The sequence below is a fragment of the Gilbertella persicaria genome, assembly GCF_025201335.1.
Source record: "Gilbertella persicaria strain CBS 190.32 chromosome Unknown B0P05scaffold_46, whole genome shotgun sequence".
Lineage (NCBI taxonomy): Eukaryota > Fungi > Mucoromycota > Mucoromycetes > Mucorales > Choanephoraceae > Gilbertella > Gilbertella persicaria.
The window spans coordinates 53,910-76,080 of record NW_026252007.1 but is presented as its reverse complement, the minus strand read 5'-3'; the positions used below and the strand labels follow the sequence as shown (position 1 = coordinate 76,080).

The 22,171-nt window shown below is 36.8% G+C and overlaps 10 protein-coding genes across 10 annotated transcripts; 4 read left to right on the top strand and 6 right to left on the bottom strand.

Annotated features, from left to right (window-relative positions):
* Positions 1–2,149: 2,149 nt before the first annotated feature.
* B0P05DRAFT_624164 (cytochrome c heme lyase) lies at positions 2,150–3,141 on the top strand (the record flags this gene model as incomplete). The annotated part of the gene is made up of 3 exons (XM_051583455.1): positions 2,150–2,595; positions 2,646–2,732; positions 2,775–3,141. The coding sequence occupies 3 exons, from the start codon at positions 2,150–2,152 to the stop codon at positions 3,007–3,009; spliced, it is 768 nt and encodes a 255-aa protein (XP_051431302.1). The 3' UTR covers positions 3,010–3,141.
* On the bottom strand, positions 3,035–4,204 carry B0P05DRAFT_477364 (fatty acid desaturase-domain-containing protein; the record flags this gene model as incomplete). Its single annotated transcript, XM_051574963.1, has 2 exons — positions 3,035–3,250; positions 3,293–4,204. The coding sequence occupies 2 exons, from the start codon at positions 4,202–4,204 to the stop codon at positions 3,035–3,037; spliced, it is 1,128 nt and encodes a 375-aa protein (XP_051431301.1).
* Positions 4,205–5,963: 1,759 nt separating this feature from the next.
* Positions 5,964–7,551, top strand: B0P05DRAFT_574544 (uncharacterized protein; the record flags this gene model as incomplete). Its single annotated transcript, XM_051581572.1, has 5 exons — positions 5,964–5,970; positions 6,027–6,040; positions 6,087–7,070; positions 7,120–7,287; positions 7,336–7,551. 5 exons carry the CDS (start codon positions 5,964–5,966, stop codon positions 7,549–7,551), a joined length of 1,389 nt encoding a protein of 462 aa, XP_051431300.1.
* A 1,077-nt stretch (positions 7,552–8,628) lies between these two features.
* B0P05DRAFT_556810 (uncharacterized protein) lies at positions 8,629–9,005 on the bottom strand. The gene is made up of 2 exons (XM_051579959.1): positions 8,795–9,005; positions 8,629–8,739 (listed from the first exon to the last, which is right to left on the bottom strand). Exons 1-2 carry the CDS (start codon positions 8,970–8,972, stop codon positions 8,675–8,677), a joined length of 243 nt encoding a protein of 80 aa, XP_051431299.1. The 5' UTR covers positions 8,973–9,005; the 3' UTR covers positions 8,629–8,674.
* A 3-nt stretch (positions 9,006–9,008) lies between these two features.
* Positions 9,009–9,809, bottom strand: B0P05DRAFT_556807 (ORMDL family). The gene is made up of 3 exons (XM_051579958.1): positions 9,709–9,809; positions 9,347–9,667; positions 9,009–9,297 (listed from the first exon to the last, which is right to left on the bottom strand). Exons 2-3 carry the CDS (start codon positions 9,481–9,483, stop codon positions 9,147–9,149), a joined length of 288 nt encoding a protein of 95 aa, XP_051431298.1. The 5' UTR covers positions 9,484–9,667; positions 9,709–9,809; the 3' UTR covers positions 9,009–9,146.
* A 35-nt stretch (positions 9,810–9,844) lies between these two features.
* On the bottom strand, positions 9,845–11,006 carry B0P05DRAFT_556805 (uncharacterized protein). The gene is made up of 3 exons (XM_051579957.1): positions 10,941–11,006; positions 10,632–10,887; positions 9,845–10,589 (listed from the first exon to the last, which is right to left on the bottom strand). Exons 2-3 carry the CDS (start codon positions 10,810–10,812, stop codon positions 10,027–10,029), a joined length of 744 nt encoding a protein of 247 aa, XP_051431297.1. The 5' UTR covers positions 10,813–10,887; positions 10,941–11,006; the 3' UTR covers positions 9,845–10,026.
* A 528-nt stretch (positions 11,007–11,534) lies between these two features.
* B0P05DRAFT_640486 (uncharacterized protein) lies at positions 11,535–13,889 on the top strand (the record flags this gene model as incomplete). Its single annotated transcript, XM_051583746.1, has 2 exons — positions 11,535–11,650; positions 11,699–13,889. Exons 1-2 carry the CDS (start codon positions 11,553–11,555, stop codon positions 13,887–13,889), a joined length of 2,289 nt encoding a protein of 762 aa, XP_051431296.1. The 5' UTR covers positions 11,535–11,552.
* Positions 13,890–13,919: 30 nt separating this feature from the next.
* Positions 13,920–15,494, bottom strand: B0P05DRAFT_590571 (cytochrome P450; the record flags this gene model as incomplete). The annotated part of the gene is made up of 1 exon (XM_051582819.1): positions 13,920–15,494. One exon carries the CDS (start codon positions 15,492–15,494, stop codon positions 13,920–13,922), a length of 1,575 nt encoding a protein of 524 aa, XP_051431295.1.
* Positions 15,495–18,159: 2,665 nt separating this feature from the next.
* On the bottom strand, positions 18,160–20,943 carry B0P05DRAFT_556791 (uncharacterized protein). The gene is made up of 9 exons (XM_051579956.1): positions 20,853–20,943; positions 20,468–20,747; positions 19,986–20,421; positions 19,394–19,944; positions 19,230–19,350; positions 19,175–19,183; positions 18,939–19,117; positions 18,765–18,892; positions 18,160–18,725 (listed from the first exon to the last, which is right to left on the bottom strand). The coding sequence occupies exons 1-9, from the start codon at positions 20,853–20,855 to the stop codon at positions 18,303–18,305; spliced, it is 2,130 nt and encodes a 709-aa protein (XP_051431294.1). The 5' UTR covers positions 20,856–20,943; the 3' UTR covers positions 18,160–18,302.
* Positions 20,944–21,143: 200 nt separating this feature from the next.
* Positions 21,144–22,162, top strand: B0P05DRAFT_477485 (uncharacterized protein; the record flags this gene model as incomplete). Its single annotated transcript, XM_051574967.1, has 6 exons — positions 21,144–21,336; positions 21,380–21,472; positions 21,519–21,629; positions 21,671–21,757; positions 21,801–21,968; positions 22,011–22,162. Coding segments are annotated over 6 exons (804 nt in total), but the record flags the coding sequence as incomplete, so codon positions are not given.
* Positions 22,163–22,171: the final 9 nt, after the last annotated feature.

Here is a 22,171-nt window from a genome sequence, read left to right as displayed (position 1 = left end):
TGTATCACGAACTTTGAATGCATATTTGAAGGCAATACTCAAATTGAGTCGCCTTTTTTTGTCTCAGTAAGCCCGTTTTCTTTTTGTCAGAAGTATCTAAACGTAATCTCAGCTCATTTCGGTTGGATCAGACCTACAATTGGCCATTCCAAAAAAATTCTTGGTCGAGTTTTTTTTTTTTTTTTTTTTTTCATCTTCACGGACCTCCGTAGATCTCCCATGGGTAATAAAAAACAAGTTTCATCTAACTGCCAAACCAATGGTACCATTCGATTTCTTGGTTTGAAAGAACATGTTTTAAATGAAAAAAGGGACTAATTTGATAGTCTAGTTGTCGAGTAATGGCGGCATGTGTCAGCTGTGATTTGAGCATTTTTGAGCGTTTTTGCTCTATGCTATTTTGAATGCCAAATAACATAGGAGAATAGAAATATTGGCAATCTACAGTGTAAATGTAAGGCAGATGAGCATAGAACAGCAGCGTTTAGCTGTACCACATGCTTTTGTCAAACTTCCGTACATGATTTTCATACTATCTCAGTCCTTTTCTCTACTTTCTCAGGTATCATTATATATTCACTACAGCTTTTGTTAATAGACTTGATCGCTATCTCCTTATCTTTGTGCATTTCGAATGCATCAAAGTATCATGCACACAAAATACAGTATATTCAGAGATCAAAAATTGAACAGCAAAAGTCGTCGAAAGGCAATAGGGACGCAGAAAAAAAAAGAAAACGAGACACCTATCGTTTATCATGTACAAAACTGCTCTTTTTAGACTCAAAAGTGCCACATATCATCATACGATCAGCTCGCATACATTTAGTACGTAGAATGGTGTAAGAATAAATGCCCATTTACTATCTGATTTTCAATGAAAAGGGCCTCTTTTGTACTGATTGCAGTGTACAATGAACTTTAAATGCAGATTTGAAGACAATGCTCAAATAAATTTGCCTTCTTCATCTTATTAAACCCGCTTTCTTTTCTTCAGAAGTGTCTAGAAATGCACTTTCCTGAAACTTTCTGCAATATTTTTAAAAATTATCTCCTGAGACCCAAAGAGCTCTTGATCAAACTTTTTTCATTCTCTCTCCACGAACCCTCCATGAGTCAAAAAAATGAAATTCATATAGCTGCCAAACTAATAATACCATTGGATTCTTTGGTTCAAAAAAAAACATCTCAAACAAAAAAACAGCCCTGTTGATAACGTACTTGTCGAGTAATGACACATCAAAGAAGAATGCCTTTGAGCTGTGTTTTGACCGTTTTTGCTCTAGGTGTCATATAGAACTTGCTAACAATAAGCTTATGAAAAGCAGCATATGCGATTTAGAGTGCTAAAGAACATGGAAAGGCAAAAGCATGGTCAATTCACCATGTAGAGATGGGGTAACTGGACATACGGCATACTTGATGACTACATGCGAAGATTGAAATGGAAGAAATGTGGATTCTTTATCCAGCAGATCAGAAATCGAGCTTTTGCTTGGAACTGCATAAAGACGCAGTTCTATGGCTTTGGTGTAGAGACAAAAGCTGTAGATCTCTGCGTTCTGAGTCTGCTGGTACAAAGAGCACAGCAACTTGGCTGCTAAAATATTGAGTAAATCTGCAAAAGTGTCTCTAAGGGGTTTCACTCCCATCGTATTGCTTTTATAGTACGACTGGTAAGCAAATGCTTTGATCAGGAACTGGAGCCTTTGACGCACATTTTGGGTACTTAAGCTTGCCAATAGCTCTATTTTTCGTCTTGCATCGTCAAAAAGAAGATCAGAAGCTGTCAAATTGAGATCTTTCCATGAGTAGTACCCTTTGGATTCGAGAGGTTTTTGGCCTTTTTTTACAAGTCGTTTTTTTGTCCAAATCAACTCCAAAAGTACAATATATGCTATTGAGCATGGTTTGTAGGCATTTAGAGCGTTTATGACTGCATAAAAAGGGTTTATACCTTCCTTTGGGTGCCACAGCATTTTTATGACAGCTGTTTCAAACCGGACAAAACAAAAACTAGTTCAGAGTGACTGCGACACCACCAGCGGATCTTAGATATGATCCTAGCAATTGGTGCACAAGAGAAAAAAAAATTGCAGGACAAGGCACCCCCTTTTCTTTCTTTTTTCTTCTTCTTACACTAATCATCATGTCCAATCCTAATCCTCCTGCTGGTTGTCCTATGCATGTAGAACCACCTGCTGACGCACCTAGCTGTCCCATGCCTAAGAAAGAAGAGTCACCTAGTTGCCCCATGCCTAAAAAGGAAGAAAAACCCACTATTCCTCCTGGCTGCCCTATGCACAAGGCCGAAAAGGATGAATTAAACAAGCTCAATATGATCCCTAACTTGAGCCAAGCACCACAACAAGATCAAAAAATTCAACTGCCCACAGAACGAGTGATTTCCTCTATTCCTAAAAGTAAAGATGATTCTGCCAAATGGGAATACCCTAGTCCTCAACAATTTTACAATGCTTTAAGAAGAAAGGGCTGGGAAACTCCCGAAGAAGAAATCGAGACAATGGTAGATATTCATAACTTTTTGAACGAGGAGGCATGGCAAGAAGTGCTTCGTTGGGAAGCTAAATACAAGTGGTAAGTAAGGCAGTTTAGAAATAAGAAAATGACATTATGCTTTATAGTGATTGTGTCGAAGATCCTTACTTGTCAAAATTCCAGGGTAGACCCAAGGAAATGACTCCTAAGGCCAAATGGCATACATTCTTTGGGTAAGTTAATTGGAGAAAAGTATAGATTTAACATGCTTGTAGTGCACCCAAGCCCTTCGATAGACATGATTGGTACATTAGTCGTTGTGGTCAATCGAGACGATATGTGATTGATTACTACGAAGCACCTGAAGATGTTCCCGGTGTTCCCGTCTTCCACTTGGATGTCCGCCCCGCTTTAGACGATGCCGAAAGCATCATGGTTCGATTCAAGGAAGCCGCCAAGACAAAATGGGAACAATGGTTCCCTTTATCTACACCTGAACCATCTTCATGATTACACATATGCATTTTCTTTTTATTTATTCCCTTTTGTTCTGATTGTAAGCACGTATTTTACTGATTAAAGATCTTCCTTTTTTAAACGTATCATAATCTCGAATGACTCTGGATTGAGGACCCATAGAACGTTGAGTAATGAACTTCCAGTGCACTTTTAACCAAGACGTATGGAAAGAGAGTGTGTCATAATATTCACTTGCCAAAGATCGGAGTGCAGGCAAGTTGGACCAAGGAATCTATTGTGATTAAGTTATCTGTTTATAAAAAGGCAAAATTACCTTTTGAAAATCATGATGTTCATTATGATAGCCAATATTCATAAACGGAATATTAAGAATGCCATAATACGAGTAGGTTTCTTGACCATCATCAAAGGTATAATGTTCCTGAATAAAATGAGCTGCTCCTGGGTGCAATGAGTATCCAAACCAGAGCGACAAGAATAAATAGCCGAGCCCTTTCCAGCCACATAACAAGACAACTAGGGCATCCATTGCTATGGAAAAGACAAGGTTGATCCATTCCCATTTACCTGGTGTATGCCCTCTTCTTTGCTGCATTACCAATCCTCGTGTGACATACATGACAGGGTAAATCAGGAGCCAGAGTATTTTTTTAATGCTGTTGCCCTGAATCAGGTTCTTTTCCCATTCCAAAGGCAAATCAGGATCCAGTCCTTCGACGCCTTGCCAGGTATGATGTTGAATATGGTATCGTCGAAACGATTGGGAAATAGGTACGGGAAGTGCAATATTGGTATACAGACCAATGAGACGATCATATATGGAGGATCCGGTTACCAAGTTGTGACAGGCTTCATGAATGATGACTCCCACAATACCAGTAGCTGTGCCTCCTACCAGATAAGCTACCAATACAAATGTAGACCAGTGTGAACCCTGATGTCCAAAATAATAGGCCAACCCCAACTGGATCAAATTGATGAATGTGGCCACATGAAATGTTCGAATGTCCGAACCATATAGTTTTTGTATTTGATCTGAATAGGTCAAAGACATAGCATGTTTTCGCTTAAGATGAGGCTCATCCATATCATCTCGAGCAAAGTCCTTGTCTTGACCGGGAATGGATCGTTTCCAACTGCCTACATAAAGTGGATGGCGATAATCTGGATGATGCTTGTTTTTTGGGGGCCTTTGTTGAGGAACATCAAATACAAAGGGAGGCATATTGAGTACAGCAAGAGAAAGAAAGAAAACAGAAAAAAAAAGAAAAGGTACGTGGCTTTATTGTTAATATTAAATCAGGAGATAAAAAAAAGTGCTGCTCTTTAACCAATCAATGGCGATTCACATAAATATACTTTTTTCACTTCAATAAGGCGCGTATTTGACAACTTATTGATCACGAGAATTGGAGCACAATGGGGGTCAAGAAAGAGTTGGGAGATTGGGGGGGGGACAAGTTATAACATGGACAAGGAATTTACACCATTTCCGAAAATAGATTGCACAAAGGAAAGACTCACATTGACTTAGCAAAAAATACTTACGCTGACGAAACAAAGGCCGAAAATGCGATACATACGCGCCTCCATTACGGACTGTGGTAGTTTGAGATATCAATTCATTTGTTTTACCTGAAATCATATACATTATTTAGCCTACTTAGAAAGGTCCAGGGAAGAAAGGAAAAGACGCTTTTATTGTATAAATATACTTCGAACAAAGCATGGTTCGGAGAGCATATATTACAACATTGGAGTCTAAAGTGATTAGTTTAAATACGACAACCAATTAACACTACATATCTAAAAAACAGAGATTACACACTTAGAAAATTGATTTTTGATAAATGATCTCTTTTTATGATAGACACCATGAAGTCCGTTCATTATCTCAAGTGTGGTCAATTGAAGATCACTTGGAAAAGTGAGTCTTTTTTCTTTTTAAAAGGGTGAACGCTCCATCCACTCCAAAAGGTGGCTACTTTTGCATGAGTATCCATTTTTAAAGACACGGTGTGTCACGAAAGAAAATGTGTTCTTATAAACAGATATGTCAAAGAGGTATCGCTTTGTTTCAATAGTGAAATTAACGCATATGAGAATGAATTGGACAAGTAAATACATTATTATTAGGTATATGTGAATTTGAGCTCTACAACTTGAAGGTATGCTTTATAATTTCTCTTGTTGAGTAGCAAGCAGCTAACAATACATAGAGATTTTATTTGGAAACCCTACAAAAATTACCATGTAACTTAGAAAAGGGGATGTTGAGCACAGCTCAAATTACAGACTTGTCAACAATTGTGCGTTCTCCTAAAATAAAGAACAGTACGACTTAAACCAGTAAAATATCCTCAAAGAATTATGAAAGAAAACCTGTAATTTGTGATAAGCACTCTTTGTTTTGAATGCGATCAAAGATATTTAAGATGGCTTAATGACCAGCTATAGCGTCAGTAGTAGCAGAAAGCCTGCTGGTTTCATAGGCTCTGATAGATCTTTTAAATATCTTGTCTCTTTGAGCAGTTTTCATGAGGTGAAAAGAAAGAAACTATTGAAAGAGGAAACTTAATGCTTGTCATAGTGTTTAATTGGAGGATATTAGAGGGTCATGTTGTTACTCCGACTCAAAGCTATAAGTATGCTTGAATAACGAGCCTCTTTAAGATTGCACAGTTGTGCAATCTATACATTCTAAGTGAACAGTCTATTTCTGGAAATAGTGTATATGGTCAAAGAGATAAAAATATCATTTATTATGAGCAGAGAAGCTCTAAAATTTAGAATTGATTATTTGTAACACAACGGTTGTCTATAATTGGGCATTCAGCGCACGCTTCAATAACTTAAATGAGAATTATAAAGACGTTCATTTTCTTTTCTTCTTTTCAAATATCCCCCCCTTCCTTTCCTTTTGATGTTTAAAGATCTTTCAAGACAACAATATGATCAATATACAAACCATGATTTAATACCCAATGGAAGGTAAGATAGACAAGATTGGTTATAATCGATTGATTTTCTTGTTAGACAACCTACAGAACCATGGAAGCAGGTATGATTTCACATAATCTATTGATTTATACTCATCCAAAATATAGCCTACTAGAACATCTTCTCTGCAAAAGCCACCACAGTATGACAGAGAGTCATTTATTGATCCTGCTAGTCAACCTGGTTATGTTGCTCGAGAGACATTTATCGAACCCAATAAATCAACAGCACTGGTCGTCAACACAGTAGCCGTTCATGAAGACATCCATCGTCTCAATGGTCCCACCACATACAACCTCAATTCACCTGTACCCAACATGGACTATTTCCACCAACGGCAGCACAAAGACCACACCCATGATCCTGAAATCAGAACTGTCAATCCACCCAAGTTTGTCAAGTCCAACGTACAGCATATTGTAAACTCACCTGTCCAAGTCAAACAGTCCTGTTACCTTGACACCCCCAAGCCCTCTGTGGCTGTGATTGAACAAGTTCAGCATAATGGGTTTTCATTACAGCCCGTACCACCTAATAAAAAAGTAAATCCTTCTCCTATTATGGTATCACCCAGCACTTCGCATACCAGACTCCCTAAACCACCATTGACACCTTTAGTGATTCCTCCAACACCCGTTCGGTCCTCTTCTTCTCCTCAACATCAAATGATGTCGGCGCCTAGTCGTACGTCCTCCATGCAAAACGGTACTTATGAATTAATCGCCAGTACGCCTGGAGGATTATGTACACCTGGTTCTTCCCGTAGTGCTAATTCACCTCATGGAGGACTATCACCTTATACACCCAGCACGCCTTCACCAGCTCACGGATACCCCATATTACCTTCACCCCTTGGTCAGCCTCAAGAGACACTAGATGGTTATGAACATGGCATGAAAAAGGCTGTTGCCACAGCTAAAAAGCATGCTTCCTTGTTGCCCGAGACTAAAGCAGAGCAGTTGGTGCATCAAGGCATCAAGTTTCATGAAGCAGGCAGGTTGGAAGAAGCTACTGAGATGTTTAAGCAAGCATCTCATTTGAATCTACCTATCGCCATGTTTCTTTACGGTGTTTCGCTTCGTCATGGATGGGTAAGTCAAATAAAAATGGCAGCAAAAGAAGACTCATGTATCTTTCTAGGGCTGCAAAAAGAGTGAACATCTTGCATTTCAATACCTACAGAAAGCAGCAGAGCATGCTGTTGAAGATCTCAGCCATTTCTCCACTGCTATGAAAGCTTCTGCAGCCAAGAGTGAATTAATCATGGCTATCTATGAATTGGGTGTCTCTTTCCGTCATGGTTGGGGTGTAAGTGATTTTGTTATTTACACATTGTAGTTGACTTTATTTGATTAGTGTAAAAAGAACAAAGAAACAGCTGTATATTACTTTAAGGTTGCTGCTGATCTGAATGATCCTGATGCTCAGAATGATCTTGGCCATTGCTATTATCATGGCCATGGTGTCAAAAAGGACTTGTGTATGGCAGCCAAATATTATAGATTAGCAGACAAACAAGGTCATGGTATCATGGGAAACTCTTGGATTTGGAAATCAAAATATGATAAATAAATAAAAAGCATTTAGATAACGAAATGTCATGTTTCAAAGCGTCATAAATAAACAAAATTTGCATGAAAAATAGGTCATAAATAGCGCTTGCGCATATTTTTTTTTATTTTATTTTAAATTATATACATATGTACAGTGTGGTATTAATTCTTGTGTGTTTATGCTTGGTATCATGATAAAAAAAAGGGGGAGGGAGGGAGGGGGAATAGAGCGACACAAAAAGAAAAGAAATTTTCTTACTCTGTAGTAGAATATCTGCACCAGAATTCATGATCTAAAAAAGAAACATCAACGCCGCAGTATTCACAAAAGCCCGATTTGAATTGGTAGCATGTATTTGAAGAAGATTGTTTAGTGTTTGTAGTTGGTTTTGTCGTTGTATGAGAAGTATGACAAGCATTGCTTGTGCTTTGGTTAATGTAACAAAGTGTAGTATAGCACATAATAAATTTGAAATAAAAGTATTTTTCTTTTTTTACTTTTTTCAAATCAGAAAAAAAAAGGGCCTTTTATAAGCAAACATCGAGCACTTTAAAACCCAATGTACAAGAAAATCAAAATCGAAATTTACAGTGGGCGTTTTCGATTTGAAGAATTGTCCATTCTAACTAGTTTGGAAGATTAAACGAATTATTTCCCAGTGTCCAGGAAACCATTTCTATAAAAGGCAATTAATATCTGTAGTTTAAACCATTGTTGTTTAATTTTTGGTCTAAAATGTTCTAAAAAGCTCGATGCTAATGTAAAATATACGCCATATTATCCGTAGTATATAGAGGAATGAAGTTTTTTTTTCTCCTTGTACGTGACAGAAGCATAAAGAAGGTTTCTCCTTTATTTAGCATATTTTATTTCCTGATTTTTTACAAAAAAGTCAATTTGGATCTCGATCTTGTTTATGAGACAGCATCTCGATGACAAGATACCTTCACAACCATGCTTTTTATCATGATGGTTGTATTACTTGTATCGGAGTCAAAGGTGGCAATCACACTTTTTTTTCTTTTTTGTTTGAATTGCTCATCTCTTTCCTTTTTTTTTTTTCCTTTTTTTTTCCTTTTTTTTTTTTTGTCTTCACTCATAACAATTACGTAGTTCAAATAAAAATTATTTATTATTACATTTAGACAACCAAACCACCTTTGTATTTAGCATAACCCAAGACGACAAAGACACCAACAACAAGACCTACGTACCTTTCATCAATTTCCACCCCTTTCTTTTTTGTTTACGCGAAACTTACCTTGATAGAAACCAATAGCAGAGGGAGAAGTCAGAAAAGATTCAGCTTCTTGTACCTTTGGCTTAGCTTGTCTCTTGAGTTCTTCATATTCAGCTCTGAGCTTATTGAGTTCTTGTTTTGTTTCTTCAGCAGCCTTGTCAACGTTTTGATTAATTTGCTTTTCACTAGGGGCAGACATATGATATATATATAATTATAATAAAGAGTAAAGAAATAAAGAAAAACATTGGGTTTTTATATATTCACAAATGATTTGCATAATAATGATGTCAATTTTATATAAAGTGAATAAGGTGATATCATGTACTCTATCTCTTTTTTTTTTTGTGTTACTACAGTGAGTGTATGTAATTTAATCCATTTCATAGTCCAGTTTATTAATACCAAAGATTCGTACTCGATGCATCACAGGTAGTTTTGCTACCAAGACTACCAAAAGTGCTGTGAAATTGATACCAAACAAAAAAACATCATAATGTGTATAATGTGTACTCAATAAGAATCTAATCCATGTCAATTCACCATCACAAAACACGTTTCTTTTTAACTTACAAGACAATAGGTACAGCAGTTAAGAATTTACGTGTTGCTGTAAACTGGACACCTCCATCAATTTGTTCCCATAATGTCAATCCATCATATGCTCCTTGGTTATTCTCAAATGGAATACCTTGTACCCAATGAAACATGATATAGTGACCCTATTATCTATATAAACATTCCACTTTCTCTCTCTCTCTCTCTTGTGTATTTTACTTACAAAATTAAAAGATAAATTTGTCAATGTCCAGCTTGCTTCTGGTGTAATAAAAGGTATAACAGTAAATAGGGCTTTCAAGGCAATCACGACGAAGATTGTAGTTGACCATGCACCTTACAAGATGTTAACTTGATTACAACATTATCCAGATTACCTTTATAGTTAACCCAAGAAGAGTTAAAGTTAGGCATCGAGCTTTGATCAAGAGCAGTATAAGCTTTGTTTTCTCTGTTTGTAGGCATAAGGGAAAAAAGAAAAAAAAAAAGAGAGAAAAAAAGGTAATAATAATAATAATAAAAAAAATTTAACATTTTGACCAATCGTGAATCCCCCTCTTTTTATAAAAATTAAAGGTGTAACTTTCTTAGATGAGATCCGCAGTTTATTATATGTAAGAAAAGAAAAAGATTGTATGCATTATGTTACATTGAAAAGATGAAGAGAATATACAAAGGAAGGAAAAAAGGGGGTATTAAAATATTTCTACTTTATCATCCTCAGGTGTAGGAATACCGTGTACAGTAGTGTAGGATGTATGCTTTTGTTTCTTGACAACAATAGGGTGATATTGTTCAAGGGCACGCTTCTTGGGCATAGGTACAGGCGTATTAGGAACAGCTTCCCTTAATTGGGATTCGAATTTTTGATAGAGTTCATGTGAGACATGCAAGCGATAATCAAGCATTTCCAACAAAGCTTTTTCTGCGCCATTGATCTCCTTTACAGGCAATTTGCTAATTTTAGCCCAACTAGCATTTGTGAATGTATTGTCGTACAAATACTTGTGAGCACAGATCAAACTAGCTAAGAACATGCGGCGTCCACATTTGACAATGGGGTCGAATTGACTGCGCTTTGCAATATGGGGTCGAATACGAAACAAGTAGAAAATAGCGAGTTGAAGCGTAGAACGAGTGGCTCTGGATCGTTTCAATAAATGACGTATAAATACATTAGTATTTACAACAGGCTGTCCTTCTTTTGTGGTTGATACTTCCATTGGCCAAGAAGTGCGAATAGTAAGGGTGGTAATATCTATAGCATGTAAGTACATCAAAGCATACAATTGCATCTTACCAACAAGTGTATCTACATAAATCTTTTGATATTGAGTCAAGTCTGGTTGTTGAAGAATAGCATGAAGTGTGGTATCTTTGGTAGGCATGCCAACTAAATAGCGATAATACTGTTCCAAGCAATTTAAATCATTTTGTTTAATATTTTGAGTAGAAAGATGAAGGCTATTCAGACTGGACATACAAGAAATTTTTTTCTAAAAAAAAAGGAAAAAAAGAGAGAGAAATGGGTTTATCAAAACTGAATTTATACTGGACTAAAAAAAATTGAGTTTTAAAAAAGATTATCAATATGCTTGTCATGACTCACTTTTTTTTCTCCTACGATATTACTCATGATTCTTTTTTTTTTTAGAAAGAAACAGAGAGAGAGAGAGAGAGAGAGAGAAAGAGAGAGAGATTATCTCTTTTTTTTTTTCATTCTCCTCTTCACCCTTGTTTCTACACTATTTCTTAATAAACATTCTCCAAGATTAATAACATAAATTGATAAATCTTATTTTCTTTGTTTTTTAGATTAAATTGAATACCATGGCTATTTATTACTAAACAAAGTCTTCAGTCCGTGTGAACTATTGAGCGTATTTGATTGGTTTATATGAGAAGCGATAATCCAATGAGAAAAAAAGGCTGATATAAATTACTGAGTCGAAATGAACGATAACCAATCATTATGTATCATTGCCTTAATCGTAATTACCTAATCACACCATTCTAACTTTCTTGACGCATATACAAATTGTGACATGATAAAACAAGATTGGTTCATGGCTTGTACAATAGAAAATGATTGGATATGGTTGCAAAGCATATGTGCCCTTCCAAGCAATTTATGCATTCTTTATCAACAGTCACAATTGCCCTTGGCGCCCACTGACTGCTGCGACACATCTTCCCTTTTTTTTTTACACTCTGCCATGAAATGCAAACTCAATTTGATCCAATACGAATAAAGAAAATACCGTGTAATGGATGTCGAGAAAAGAAAAGGAAATGTTCCTACGGACAACCCTGTGCAAGGTAAACTGAGCATACTTGATTGATAGATATCTCATACATGATTATTAGATGTGCTAAAAGTGGTGCAGAATGCACTTATACAATTATGCCTTCCCCGAAAGACCTCGAATATATGCAAGAATTAGAGTTCATGAATCAAATCGATCAACTTCAACAACAACTCAACTCGATGGAAGCCGAGATTAGCATATTAAAACTAGAAAAAGACACTAAAGACATAATTCAGGGCTATCCTTCACCTGAATCCATTGGCCCTGATTTTGTGTCTCATACAAAAGATAACTCGAAAAATATGCAACTGATATACAATGCTTCACCTCCAACATCCCCAACCACCACGCACGATTTATTCGAAAATAAGTATATCTTTCATACCAACAATAATCTTCAGATTGAACTTGCCAAACCTGTTGATCAGAAAACACAACCATGGCGTTTGACAATCCATAATGGCACAATGACCATTGAGACGGACATCACAACTCATTCTGATTTAATAACAAGTATGAACAGCATGTTGCCTTCAGCTATCTATCAACAACAAACAGATAAACTACCATTTCCTTTTAATATTATTCCCACTGAACGAAGAGATGCCACCAACCGTGTGATTCGTATTTTGATCTGGCAAAAATATGGCAAATCAAGGTTCAAGAGTCTAACAAAATATACGCCTGCACTGATGCATTATGAACCACCACGCCAAGTGACAACTCAAGTCATGCCAGCGGAACAATTAGCACCCCTTATGATGCGTATGCTTTATATCTATTTTGGCTGTCTTCATATAAATCATTTTTGTGTTTATGTGTCTGGATTTATCAGGCTGTTTATGAAGAGCAAAGACCAGGTATTGCAATCACCCGCTGTCTTGTCCATGTGCTCTGTGATTTGCCATCAACACTGTAAGCATATCATGAAGATCATGCCAGTCGAAGTGTCTTCTGAATACGGTCTATTCTTTTTTGAGCAAGCTCGCGACTTGGTAGCAGATCGCTTTGATGAAGTGAGTCTGGAAACACTGATTACTTATACTTTTATGGCTCTGTACAAGACAAAGACTAAAGCAGATCAAGAGGCACAAGACTATCTCTGTATAGCTGAACGTATTCGCACCCTATTGTTGCCGCAGTATGGATGGAAACCTGAATACAATAGCACAAACGTATCAGATGAAGTCATGACGTTTGACCGTATCAGTGATTGTATTCAACATATCCGCACTGTCCTAGAACTCCATTATGTTATGCAGAAGGTGACCAAATTCAAAAAGGCTAAAGCGCATGGTGTGCTTGAATTGATTGATAATCATGATATTCGACCTAAGCATATTGGTCCTGATGATACAGAGCAAGAGAAAAAAGCCATTCGACTTGGTACCTATACCACACAACTTCGTGAAGCAATCAAACAAACCGCAGATTGTGCCGCTGCTCAAGACCTGCCTACGTATATCAGTGTCTTTGGTCACCAAATCGAGATGGCCATGCGACATTGGTATCGCTCTGTTCTTCCTCAAGAATTTCGACTCTCTTTACCTTTATTTGATGATATGATACCCGATTTTGAATTTTTTACTGTCCTGGAGATAGAATGTGGCAGTGATCCTTATCCTCTTATTGCCGCCATTGCTCTTTACAACGAATATCTTATTATGGCTAAATCCTGTGTGCCCAAAACCCCTTTGGATCCTAAACTCAACCCTGAGGAGATTGTGTGTCGGTTAAAAGAAGTGATAAACAAGCCCAATCAAATCGATACTAGTTTGCCTCATCGAGAACGTCGATGGTTAATCCATTTCATGCAAAAACTACGCCATTTGCGTCAACACCGCCAAGACTTCTTTACAGAAGACGAACTCGAAGAATCAGAAGAAGAGTTCATGACACGCTTTATACGTGCACTCGACCTTTCCAAAGTCAATTTTGATATGCCACTGATTCATACTTCCGTCAGAGTCGCACTGAATATGGTTCGTCTTATCCAGTTTTTACTCACGCGGGAATATTCTTGCCGTCTGGATCTTAGATGGGTGATGAATGCATGGGATATTCTTTTAAGAGCCGCTGCATTTAGATATCAGCAGCCAGATGATCCATCAGTTACACTAGATCGTATCCGAGCTAATTTGATATTGTGTCTTGAATTTATACGAGATAATGTAGATCTTGCAAGAAAAGATCCTTCAGGCGAATTCATGGCGCAAATACAACAACAGTTTGATAAGTCTTTTATGTAGTTTATTAATAATAATAATAAAAAGAGGGTATTACTGTTTGATAAAATGAATGGTACTGCCTTTTGTTTCTGTTCTTCCAGTCCAGTGCCAAATATTAGTGGCATGTTCTATCTTTTCAGTCACATCACCTCCTTCTAATCTAAATGCCTTGTTTAACTGAATCAACGTAGTCACCAACAAGTCCTCACTCACTCGACTACCAAGACAAACTCGACGACCAGCACCGAAAGCCAAATGATCCCTAGCCGTTTTGACTGTATTGTCTGGCACCATCAAGGAAATTGTCTTTTTCTCAGATTTCAAGAAACGATCAGGATCAAACTGTTCAGGATGAGGGAAATACCGGCTATGTTGATGGATGGCATTCACGTTTACCACAAGTTCACTGTCTGTATCCACACGATATTTTTTACCTTCTACCTCGAATTCATAGTCTGTACGAGGACCGTATCCCAAGAGTGGGTTAGGAGGATCCATGCGCATACTTTCTCGCACGAAGGCTAATGCCAGTGTTGTCTTATCTTCTGATTCAGACAACCTTGTTTGGAATTCAGTTTCAGTAGCCAATCGCTGGATCAAAGTGAACAGGGTGGAGGCCAAGTAAGTATAAGCATGTAAGACCATATGGACTGAGTTGACAAGAATTTCATCTTTTGTGAACTGTACGACTTCTGAATCGTTCTTGGAGGATTCTATGTTGAGCAGACTCTTGACAATGGAATCTATCTTGCGATCAGGACCTGCCAAGGATAACTTGCGCTTTTCTTCTTCACTCAGAGGAACATCGCCTCGGACTTGATACACATTTGTAAACAAAGGCAACACAGCTTCCAAAATAGCATTACGATGAGACAAGTTTTCAGAATTGAGTGTAAATAAACTCATCACATCTAACCATGAATTCACAAAAGAAAAGAATTGACCCATACGGTTATACTTGCGTGTTTGTCGTTCTTCTAAAGCCTCGAGTTCCTTAATGATAGTGACCATCATCGTCAAGTTCTTTTGCTTTTGTTCTCCATACACCAGTGTCAATGCTGAATCCATAGCTACCATATTTACCAACTGTCTCAGATTTTTAGCCGTCAAATAATCCCCGTTTTCGCTGATACCAAACAAGAGCGACTTGGCACTTTCTTTCATATGCTTTGAAATAACCTCAGAAGGTTTAGCAATAGCTGCAAATACAGCACGACGAAGACGAGACCATACAAACGAGAATTCCAGCGTAAAGATCGTCTTGCATTGATCTGTTAATAATCTCTCCATGGTATCTGAAGCTAACCGAGAGGAATTGAGTTGCTCTTTTTCGACTAATGCCTTTTGGACAAGTTCAGGTGTGTTCAGGATTATAACACGTTTTTGACCAATCAAGACCGAGTAGAGATCACCAAGTTCTTTAGACCATCGCGTAAGTGCATGGTACGATTCTTTTTGAAAGACTTGGTAGGCATTTGTATAATAAGGAAGGCCAGAAGGACTGGGTGGCCATGGTGCTTTAGGTGTACCATCAGGTTTCTTGTTGACCCAAATGAATCGTTGACCGAATTTAGATATGATAAAGGTTAAAGCAACTGTAACAATGTAAGAAAAAACAGTCCCCATTTTAAAGATATAGAAGAAGAAAAAGGGAAAAAGTGAAAGAAGAGAAGAAGCTTTTTTTTTTTCTATAAAAACTTTCTCAAAAAAGGATTGAATAGATAAATTTGGAAGTTTAATCCCAAAAGACATGTCGCACAAAAGAATCAGAACGCATTAAGGTCATACAGGAACCTTCTTATCTTTATTGTCTGATACTACTTGGTGCGAGTCTATCGTCTAACAACGAAAAAAAAAGAAGAAGCTGAACAAGCTGTTATCCTATGGGACTCTTAGTTTCAATCAGCTGTTGCACTAGATGATGCGATTCTTCAAGTGAATGATGGCTAAGAACAGGACAGATTTAGAAGTTTTTGGGTTCTACACCCATTAGTGTTCAGTCTCATTGGTTTACTCGAGAACAAGTTTATCTAAAGGTACACAGAAACCCTATTGTTACGGCGATTGAAAGTCTAAAAAAGAAAAAAGGTGAGAGTATGTTAACATATGTACAGTGAATCCAACAAGCAATGTCGTAGTCAATCAAAATTGAAGTCGCTGGACAATCAAAATCAATTTCGTTCTTTCAGGAATTAAAGTCGTATTTTAGAAACTGTCCTTTCTTGGTGTTCGAAAAAATGTAAATTGCAAGTGCTGCTCTTTCAGGAATTTTTTCCCTTTTTTTCAACCTTTGCAAATGAACATAAGTGCAATATTTTTATATGAAGATGAGTGTGGGAATGTGATTGACGAGAGTGGTGTTCCTAAACCCATGAACTACATCGTTGATTAGAATGAATTTGTGGTTGAGACGATGTCAAGTACCAAGTATGCCGTTTTAAAGGAAAATCGCATTTTGGCACTAAAAACAAAATGATTTCTCTTTGTTTTTCCAGTAAGGCTTTTAATCTCTTTTAAATATTGGATATGACATATGACTTGATAGCTTTTGCAATATCAGATGACATAAGTGAGGCAAGTTGAGTTAAGCTGTTGTTCAATTCACGGTTGTGCAAATCATTATATCGTCGGTGTCGGTAAGAAATGATGAAATATTAACAAGTCTATCTCGAACTTTTCCAGTTGCACATTGGCAAGCCAGTTGATTTAATTGTGTTTTTGATAACGATGGTTTGGTTGCAGACAAAACCTGGTATGTAATTAACTTGAACAACCATGAGGCTACCACGGACGCTTTTTCGTAACAGTCGGTTTTGTTGTTCCCATTTGCATGATTCTCAAAGGTAAGTACCGAGAACGGTTGACAGGAGAATGGCGCTGCCAAAAAGCTTGGTGCACGAATCAAGTAAAACGACGCTGCTTAGAGCGCTAAAGAACTTGGAAAAGTAAAAGTATAGTTGATTCATAATGCAAATGTAGGGTAATTGGACATACGACATACTTGATGGCCTTTATTGTCTGTCTGGCAGACTACTAATGCGATTAAAAGGATCAAGATAAAAGAACCTTAGTTTTTATTATTATGCGTTATACTGAATATTTATATGAAATGGAGCGATTCCAGCAGATCATAAATCGAGCTTTTGTTTGAACTGCATAAAGACGCAGTTTTAAGGTTTTAGTGTAGTAATAAAAGTTGTAATTCTTTGATTTCGGAGACTGCTAACATAAAGAAAACTACTACTTATATAGTACCATTTTCATAGTACAATTGGCAAACAAATGCTTTGATCAAAAACTAGAGCTTTTAACACACATTTTCAGTATTTATACCTATCGATAGCTTTATTTTTCATTGTGTAGTGTCAAAAAGAAGCTGAGCTTTCTCGTGATTAGTACCCTGTATGTTAGTAAACATAGTTTATGAACATTTGGCAAGTATCGTAATGCACAAACATACTTCATACTCATTTTATGTGCACCTTTTTTGATAGAGAAGGTACTTAAAAAGATGTCATAGTTTAATCAAATCAAGAACACTTTTATAATAAAAAAACTGATCTATTGTATGCATACCTTACCAAAGCAACTATTTTTGTTACTCTCTATTTTTTAAACTATTTGAGCTTCACTATTTCTTTTTTCTTGAATTGTAATTTGAAATGAATGATAGTGTATGTTTTGTTATGTGATATCATTACCGTGTAAAGAGATATCTCTTTCAACATTTAGTACTTTAGTTGCAAAGATTAAACGTCTTATAATGACATTGATTCGAAATTTTCAGCAATCATGATCACTTAAAGACATAAATCAAGAAAGACAAACAATTTTCTCTCAATTAATCTTCATATTCCTGCACATAAAATGATGTTCAAGCCTTCTTATTTTAAAAGACTTAAACAACACGATACTAATTGCAGACGCAGCCATTAATTGCTTGTTCCCATCAAGTCGCTTATTCATCCTGTTTAATTTGTAGACATATTTAGTTAAATTGTTATGCTAAATATAGTAAGATCTTCTTTTTTGTGACACACCTAACTTTACTCTTTCAGGGCTTCAAAAATAGATAAAATAATAGTGCATAAAGACTAGCAAGAAGTGAAAATAGTTCTTCTTATAAAGTATTGATTTTTTTTTTACCATTAAAGCATATAAGCCAATGTCTAACTCCTAAAATTCAAGAAAAGAGACATCAAGAATTACATATGGCGTTGGCATGTATGGATCAAAAGCTATTCTTATTTTTAGCTTTAACGAAAGAAAAAACTGTCAAGAAACGATATGAGATCCTTTTTTTTATTCGTGATTATTTAACTTAAAAAGGATGAGTTTTATTATTGTGATGTATGCTCTTAAAAGAAAAATACAACAATTGTATAAATAATATATTATTATGCAAACAAAAAAAAAAAGAGTGTGTCTATAGTCTTAATAACCTTCAACAATTGGAATCTTGATAGGTTTTTTATCTCTACGAGGTCTAGTTGAAATACTGTCTGTTGCTCTCCAATCATTCGGCAATGAGAAACGAAAATTAGGCGACAACATAGCATCCGAGAACTTCCAATATTTTTGCTGTACCAAAGTGATTTCACGAAAGCTTTCTACTGCGCCTAGATTGGGTTTGATGGCATTCAATGTATGCTTGAAGCTTGCGATTTGTTGATCTGGCAATGTATCTGGTTGAAATAACTGCGCGACACTAGCAGCACATGTCGCTGCTAATGGTTGAAGTTCGTATCCACCTTCCAATGTCAATACGAGACGACCATCGCATACTTCTTCAGCTAAATCCTTAATCATTTTTGTCATAATGGCATATCCGCGAGGCGTGACGTGATAACCACCTAACTAATTAAAATTAGCTTTAAATTAAAACAAGAAACTTACGTTTTCAGGATGTCCTTCGGCTGCATCAAATCCTGCTGAAACAAATATCATGTCAGGGTGAAATTGTTTAGCAATCGGCAGCACAAAATGGTAAAACGCAGCGACGAATTCCGTATCACCCATGGGTTCTATAGGAGCGTAAATTAAAAAAAAAAGTATTTGTATGATTCTTACTTGGTTTATCTTCTGAAGCACTAAAGGCAATATTTACATTTAAGCCTGTTCCTGGGCCTTCTCCACACTCATCAGGAGCACCCGTAAATGGATAGAATTGACCCTTATCCCAACGATGTATTGAGATATAGAGAACATTTGGATTATCGTAAAAGATTTTTTGTGTTCCATTACCGTGGCTAATAAACAAATAAAAAGATTAGCATCTAGATATTGTATCCGCTGTGTTCATTTACTGTATATCCCTACACACTTTTGTTAAAAAGAATTTTATCGTTAAGTATGACTTACCAATCAATAATGAGAATCTTTTTGATTTTTGCTGGGTATTTCTCTAGAATTTCAGCCACTGCAACAGCCACATTATTATAAAAACAGTACCCCATTGCCATGTCGTCTTCAGCATGATGCCCTATGAACAAGTCAGCTAAATAGGTAGTTGTTGATGTGCTTACCCGGTGGCCGGATCAAGGCAAATCCGTTCCTAACATATCCTTCCACAATGGGTTCAACTAATGCTAATAACGCACCTGCTGAGACTCTAGCTGAAAGACTACTATACAAAGGATGGAATGTAGTATCTACAGCGATACCTAATTCACCACATGTCATTTTACATACTAGGCCTGGTGGCGCATTTGGATGTGGGTCACTTTGAGAAGCATCTGCTGCTGCTGCTGCTGATGAAAAGCGACGATGTTGTCTTTTGATATGATCCTGATCAGCTTGGATAACAACGCCACCACCCACACCTCGCATTACCATAGGAAGGTTGTTGGAAGGAGAACGTGTCATTTTGACAGGTGTATCATGGGTAGGTGCTGGATTTAACAAGGCAGCAATGGATGTAATTTTCAAGGGTTTGGATAATTTTGCTTCTTTTCTGACTTGGATGTCCTCTTCGTCTAAAGGATAATAATTACGTACGTGAGAAAATGTGTGTACTCGTAATAGTTCTTCTGCTGTTATTTCGCGAGCATGGAGTCTTTTAAAAAAGCGAAGCATTCTACAACGCATGAGAAGAGCAAGATAGACAGGATGGTTTACCTATTACTATGAAATGTCTGTAAAATAGAACTGATTCGATCTGGTCTTTCAGGGTGAATTGTCTCACGAGAATGGCATGGGCAACAGTGTAAAGACATACGTCTGTCTTGAACAAGGCCAGTGTGATATCGTGCTTGTTCGCCTTGCTTTGAATCATAGAAATCGGCATAGTCTTTCCACGATTGATCGTTCTCGGGTCCCTTAGGACCATACTGTAATCGACTGAAATTCTTTACAGATCGTATTAGTGTTGGGCTGATCCAATCAGCTTCATCAGGAGCCCAGCCTTCATAATGAACAAATACAAGAAACTCGTCATTGATATCGTTCAAGATTTCTACTACGCGTGCACAATACCATTCTTTTGCATCACCTGTCCATTTGATAGCTTCTACTTGCTCACCAATTTTCCAAGATAGATGACGATATGGATTTTCTATACCAAATAAGTACACATGTAAATTATTGTCTAAAATATATACTTGGATACAATGCCAGGTTCAGTCCTTTGAGTCTCTTTTGCGCTGTGTCGATTCCGTCGCCTTCAGAAAACTTGAACTGCTCTTGAGTAGACTCAAACTGCAAGTCGCTCCTGTTTTTTCTATTGGACCTTCTTCTTTTCAAAGAACCAGTGGAAGAAGACGTAGACAGATTTCCATCACTTCCAGGATAATATGGTGGCGAACTAGAGGGCTGACGGCGGCGGCGAGTATCAGCTGAATGGGAAGACCTTAGCAAAGGGTCTTGCGGTGCTGATAATACCTTAGTTGAAATAATTAAAAAAAACATCATTATCAACACCAATCATTTACATATTAAAATTTAATAATTTTTATACATAAAAAAAACTATTTTATTATATTTTACCATTTGTCTGTTGAATTCTACTTGTTATCTTAATACACTTTTTCTATAGAATGTATAATATGAAGGTGCCTTCAATTATCATACAATTTCGAAAAAGGAAGAAAGAAGAAGAGAAAAAGAATTTCTCTGTCTCTTTTATATACGTTTTTTTTTTTTTTTGCGTCACGTAAGGCAATACCGATACTTTTTTTTTTTCATGGATAATGGTAAACTTGAATTAAAGCATGATTTGAATATGACATTTTCATGAAACATTTCTCTTTTTTCTTTTTCTCTTTTTTTTTTATCATAATGAAGAAATTGTGGTATCTATGTTTTCTTTCTATAGTCATAGCTTATCAATCACTTGCGGATAAAGAGTGTCCGCCTTGTTTTAACTGCTTATTGCCTGGCTTTGAATGTCTTCATTTTGCCAATTGTTCAGAATATGATGGCAAGTGTCAATGTCCCATTGGTTTCACAGGCGATGACTGTAAACAGCCATGTAAGTCAGATCAAATTAAACCTAAATCATTTATGGTATGTAGCATGTGGTGCACTCTCCGATGGAAACAAACGTCCTCCCCGAGAAAACAATCATTGTGATTGTCCAGAGGGTTGGGAAGGAATCAATTGCAATGGTAATATTAAACAATTCACAGCCTAATTATTTATGCTTGCTATTAGTCTGTCAAACAGACTCAGTGTGCGATTCCCTTGTGCCTACTGGAAAGAATGGAAGCTGCTACAAAAATGGAATAACAGTATTTGAGAACTACCAAATGTGCAATGTGACAAGTAAGGACAATATTTTGACAAGGTTGTTAAATATAGGCTAGATAGAAAGATACTAGACCAACTGAAAGGCCAAGTGCCTCAAGTTACCTTTTCTTGCAATAAGCAACGAGCCAACTGTGGTTTTCAATGTACGTAGACATAAAAGCATATTGTTCTTAACACAATCATTAGTCTGGATTGACGAAATCGAATCATTTTATTGTCATTTAAGTGCATGCACATTCGATCAAAAATATGGATTTGACAAGAATTCAACTGAATACGCATGTCAAAACATTGAATGCCGTTGTATCAAAGATGAAATACTTTGCGGCAAAGATGGTTCGATCGATATAACAGGTAATATAGATGCATGGTAAAGAAGTAAACTAACTAGCAAAGACCTTTTGAGGGATCAAATCAAAGGCCCAGCGTCTTTTGACTGTACAAATACAAAGTGTGCGTTTTCAGAACCTGCTATGGATGATTTGATTTCTTCTGTATTTGGTGATGACTCTATCTTTTTAGGCTGCCTTAGTGGCGAATGTTTGCATTATTCAATG

Coding starts and splice junctions, on each gene's coding strand:
- B0P05DRAFT_556791 (XM_051579956.1), bottom strand. Junction 20,422..20,467: donor GAACCTGGCATTGTATCCAA/GTATATATTTTA, acceptor TATTTGGTATAG/AAAATCCATATCGTCATCTA. Junction 19,351..19,393: donor TGCCTTGATCCGGCCACCGG/GTAAGCACATCA, acceptor ACTTGTTCATAG/GGCATCATGCTGAAGACGAC.
- B0P05DRAFT_556807 (XM_051579958.1), bottom strand. CDS start 9,483: ATGTTTCATTGGGTACAAGGTATTCCATTTGAGAATAACCAAGGAGCA. Junction 9,298..9,346: donor ACTGCTGTACCTATTGTCTT/GTAAGTTAAAAA, acceptor GACATGGATTAG/ATTCTTATTGAGTACACATT.
- B0P05DRAFT_556810 (XM_051579959.1), bottom strand. CDS start 8,972: ATGTCTGCCCCTAGTGAAAAGCAAATTAATCAAAACGTTGACAAGGCT. Junction 8,740..8,794: donor TGCTATTGGTTTCTATCAAG/GTAAGTTTCGCG, acceptor AAAGGTACGTAG/GTCTTGTTGTTGGTGTCTTT.
- B0P05DRAFT_556805 (XM_051579957.1), bottom strand. CDS start 10,812: ATGTCCAGTCTGAATAGCCTTCATCTTTCTACTCAAAATATTAAACAA. Junction 10,590..10,631: donor TTATGTAGATACACTTGTTG/GTAAGATGCAAT, acceptor TACATGCTATAG/ATATTACCACCCTTACTATT.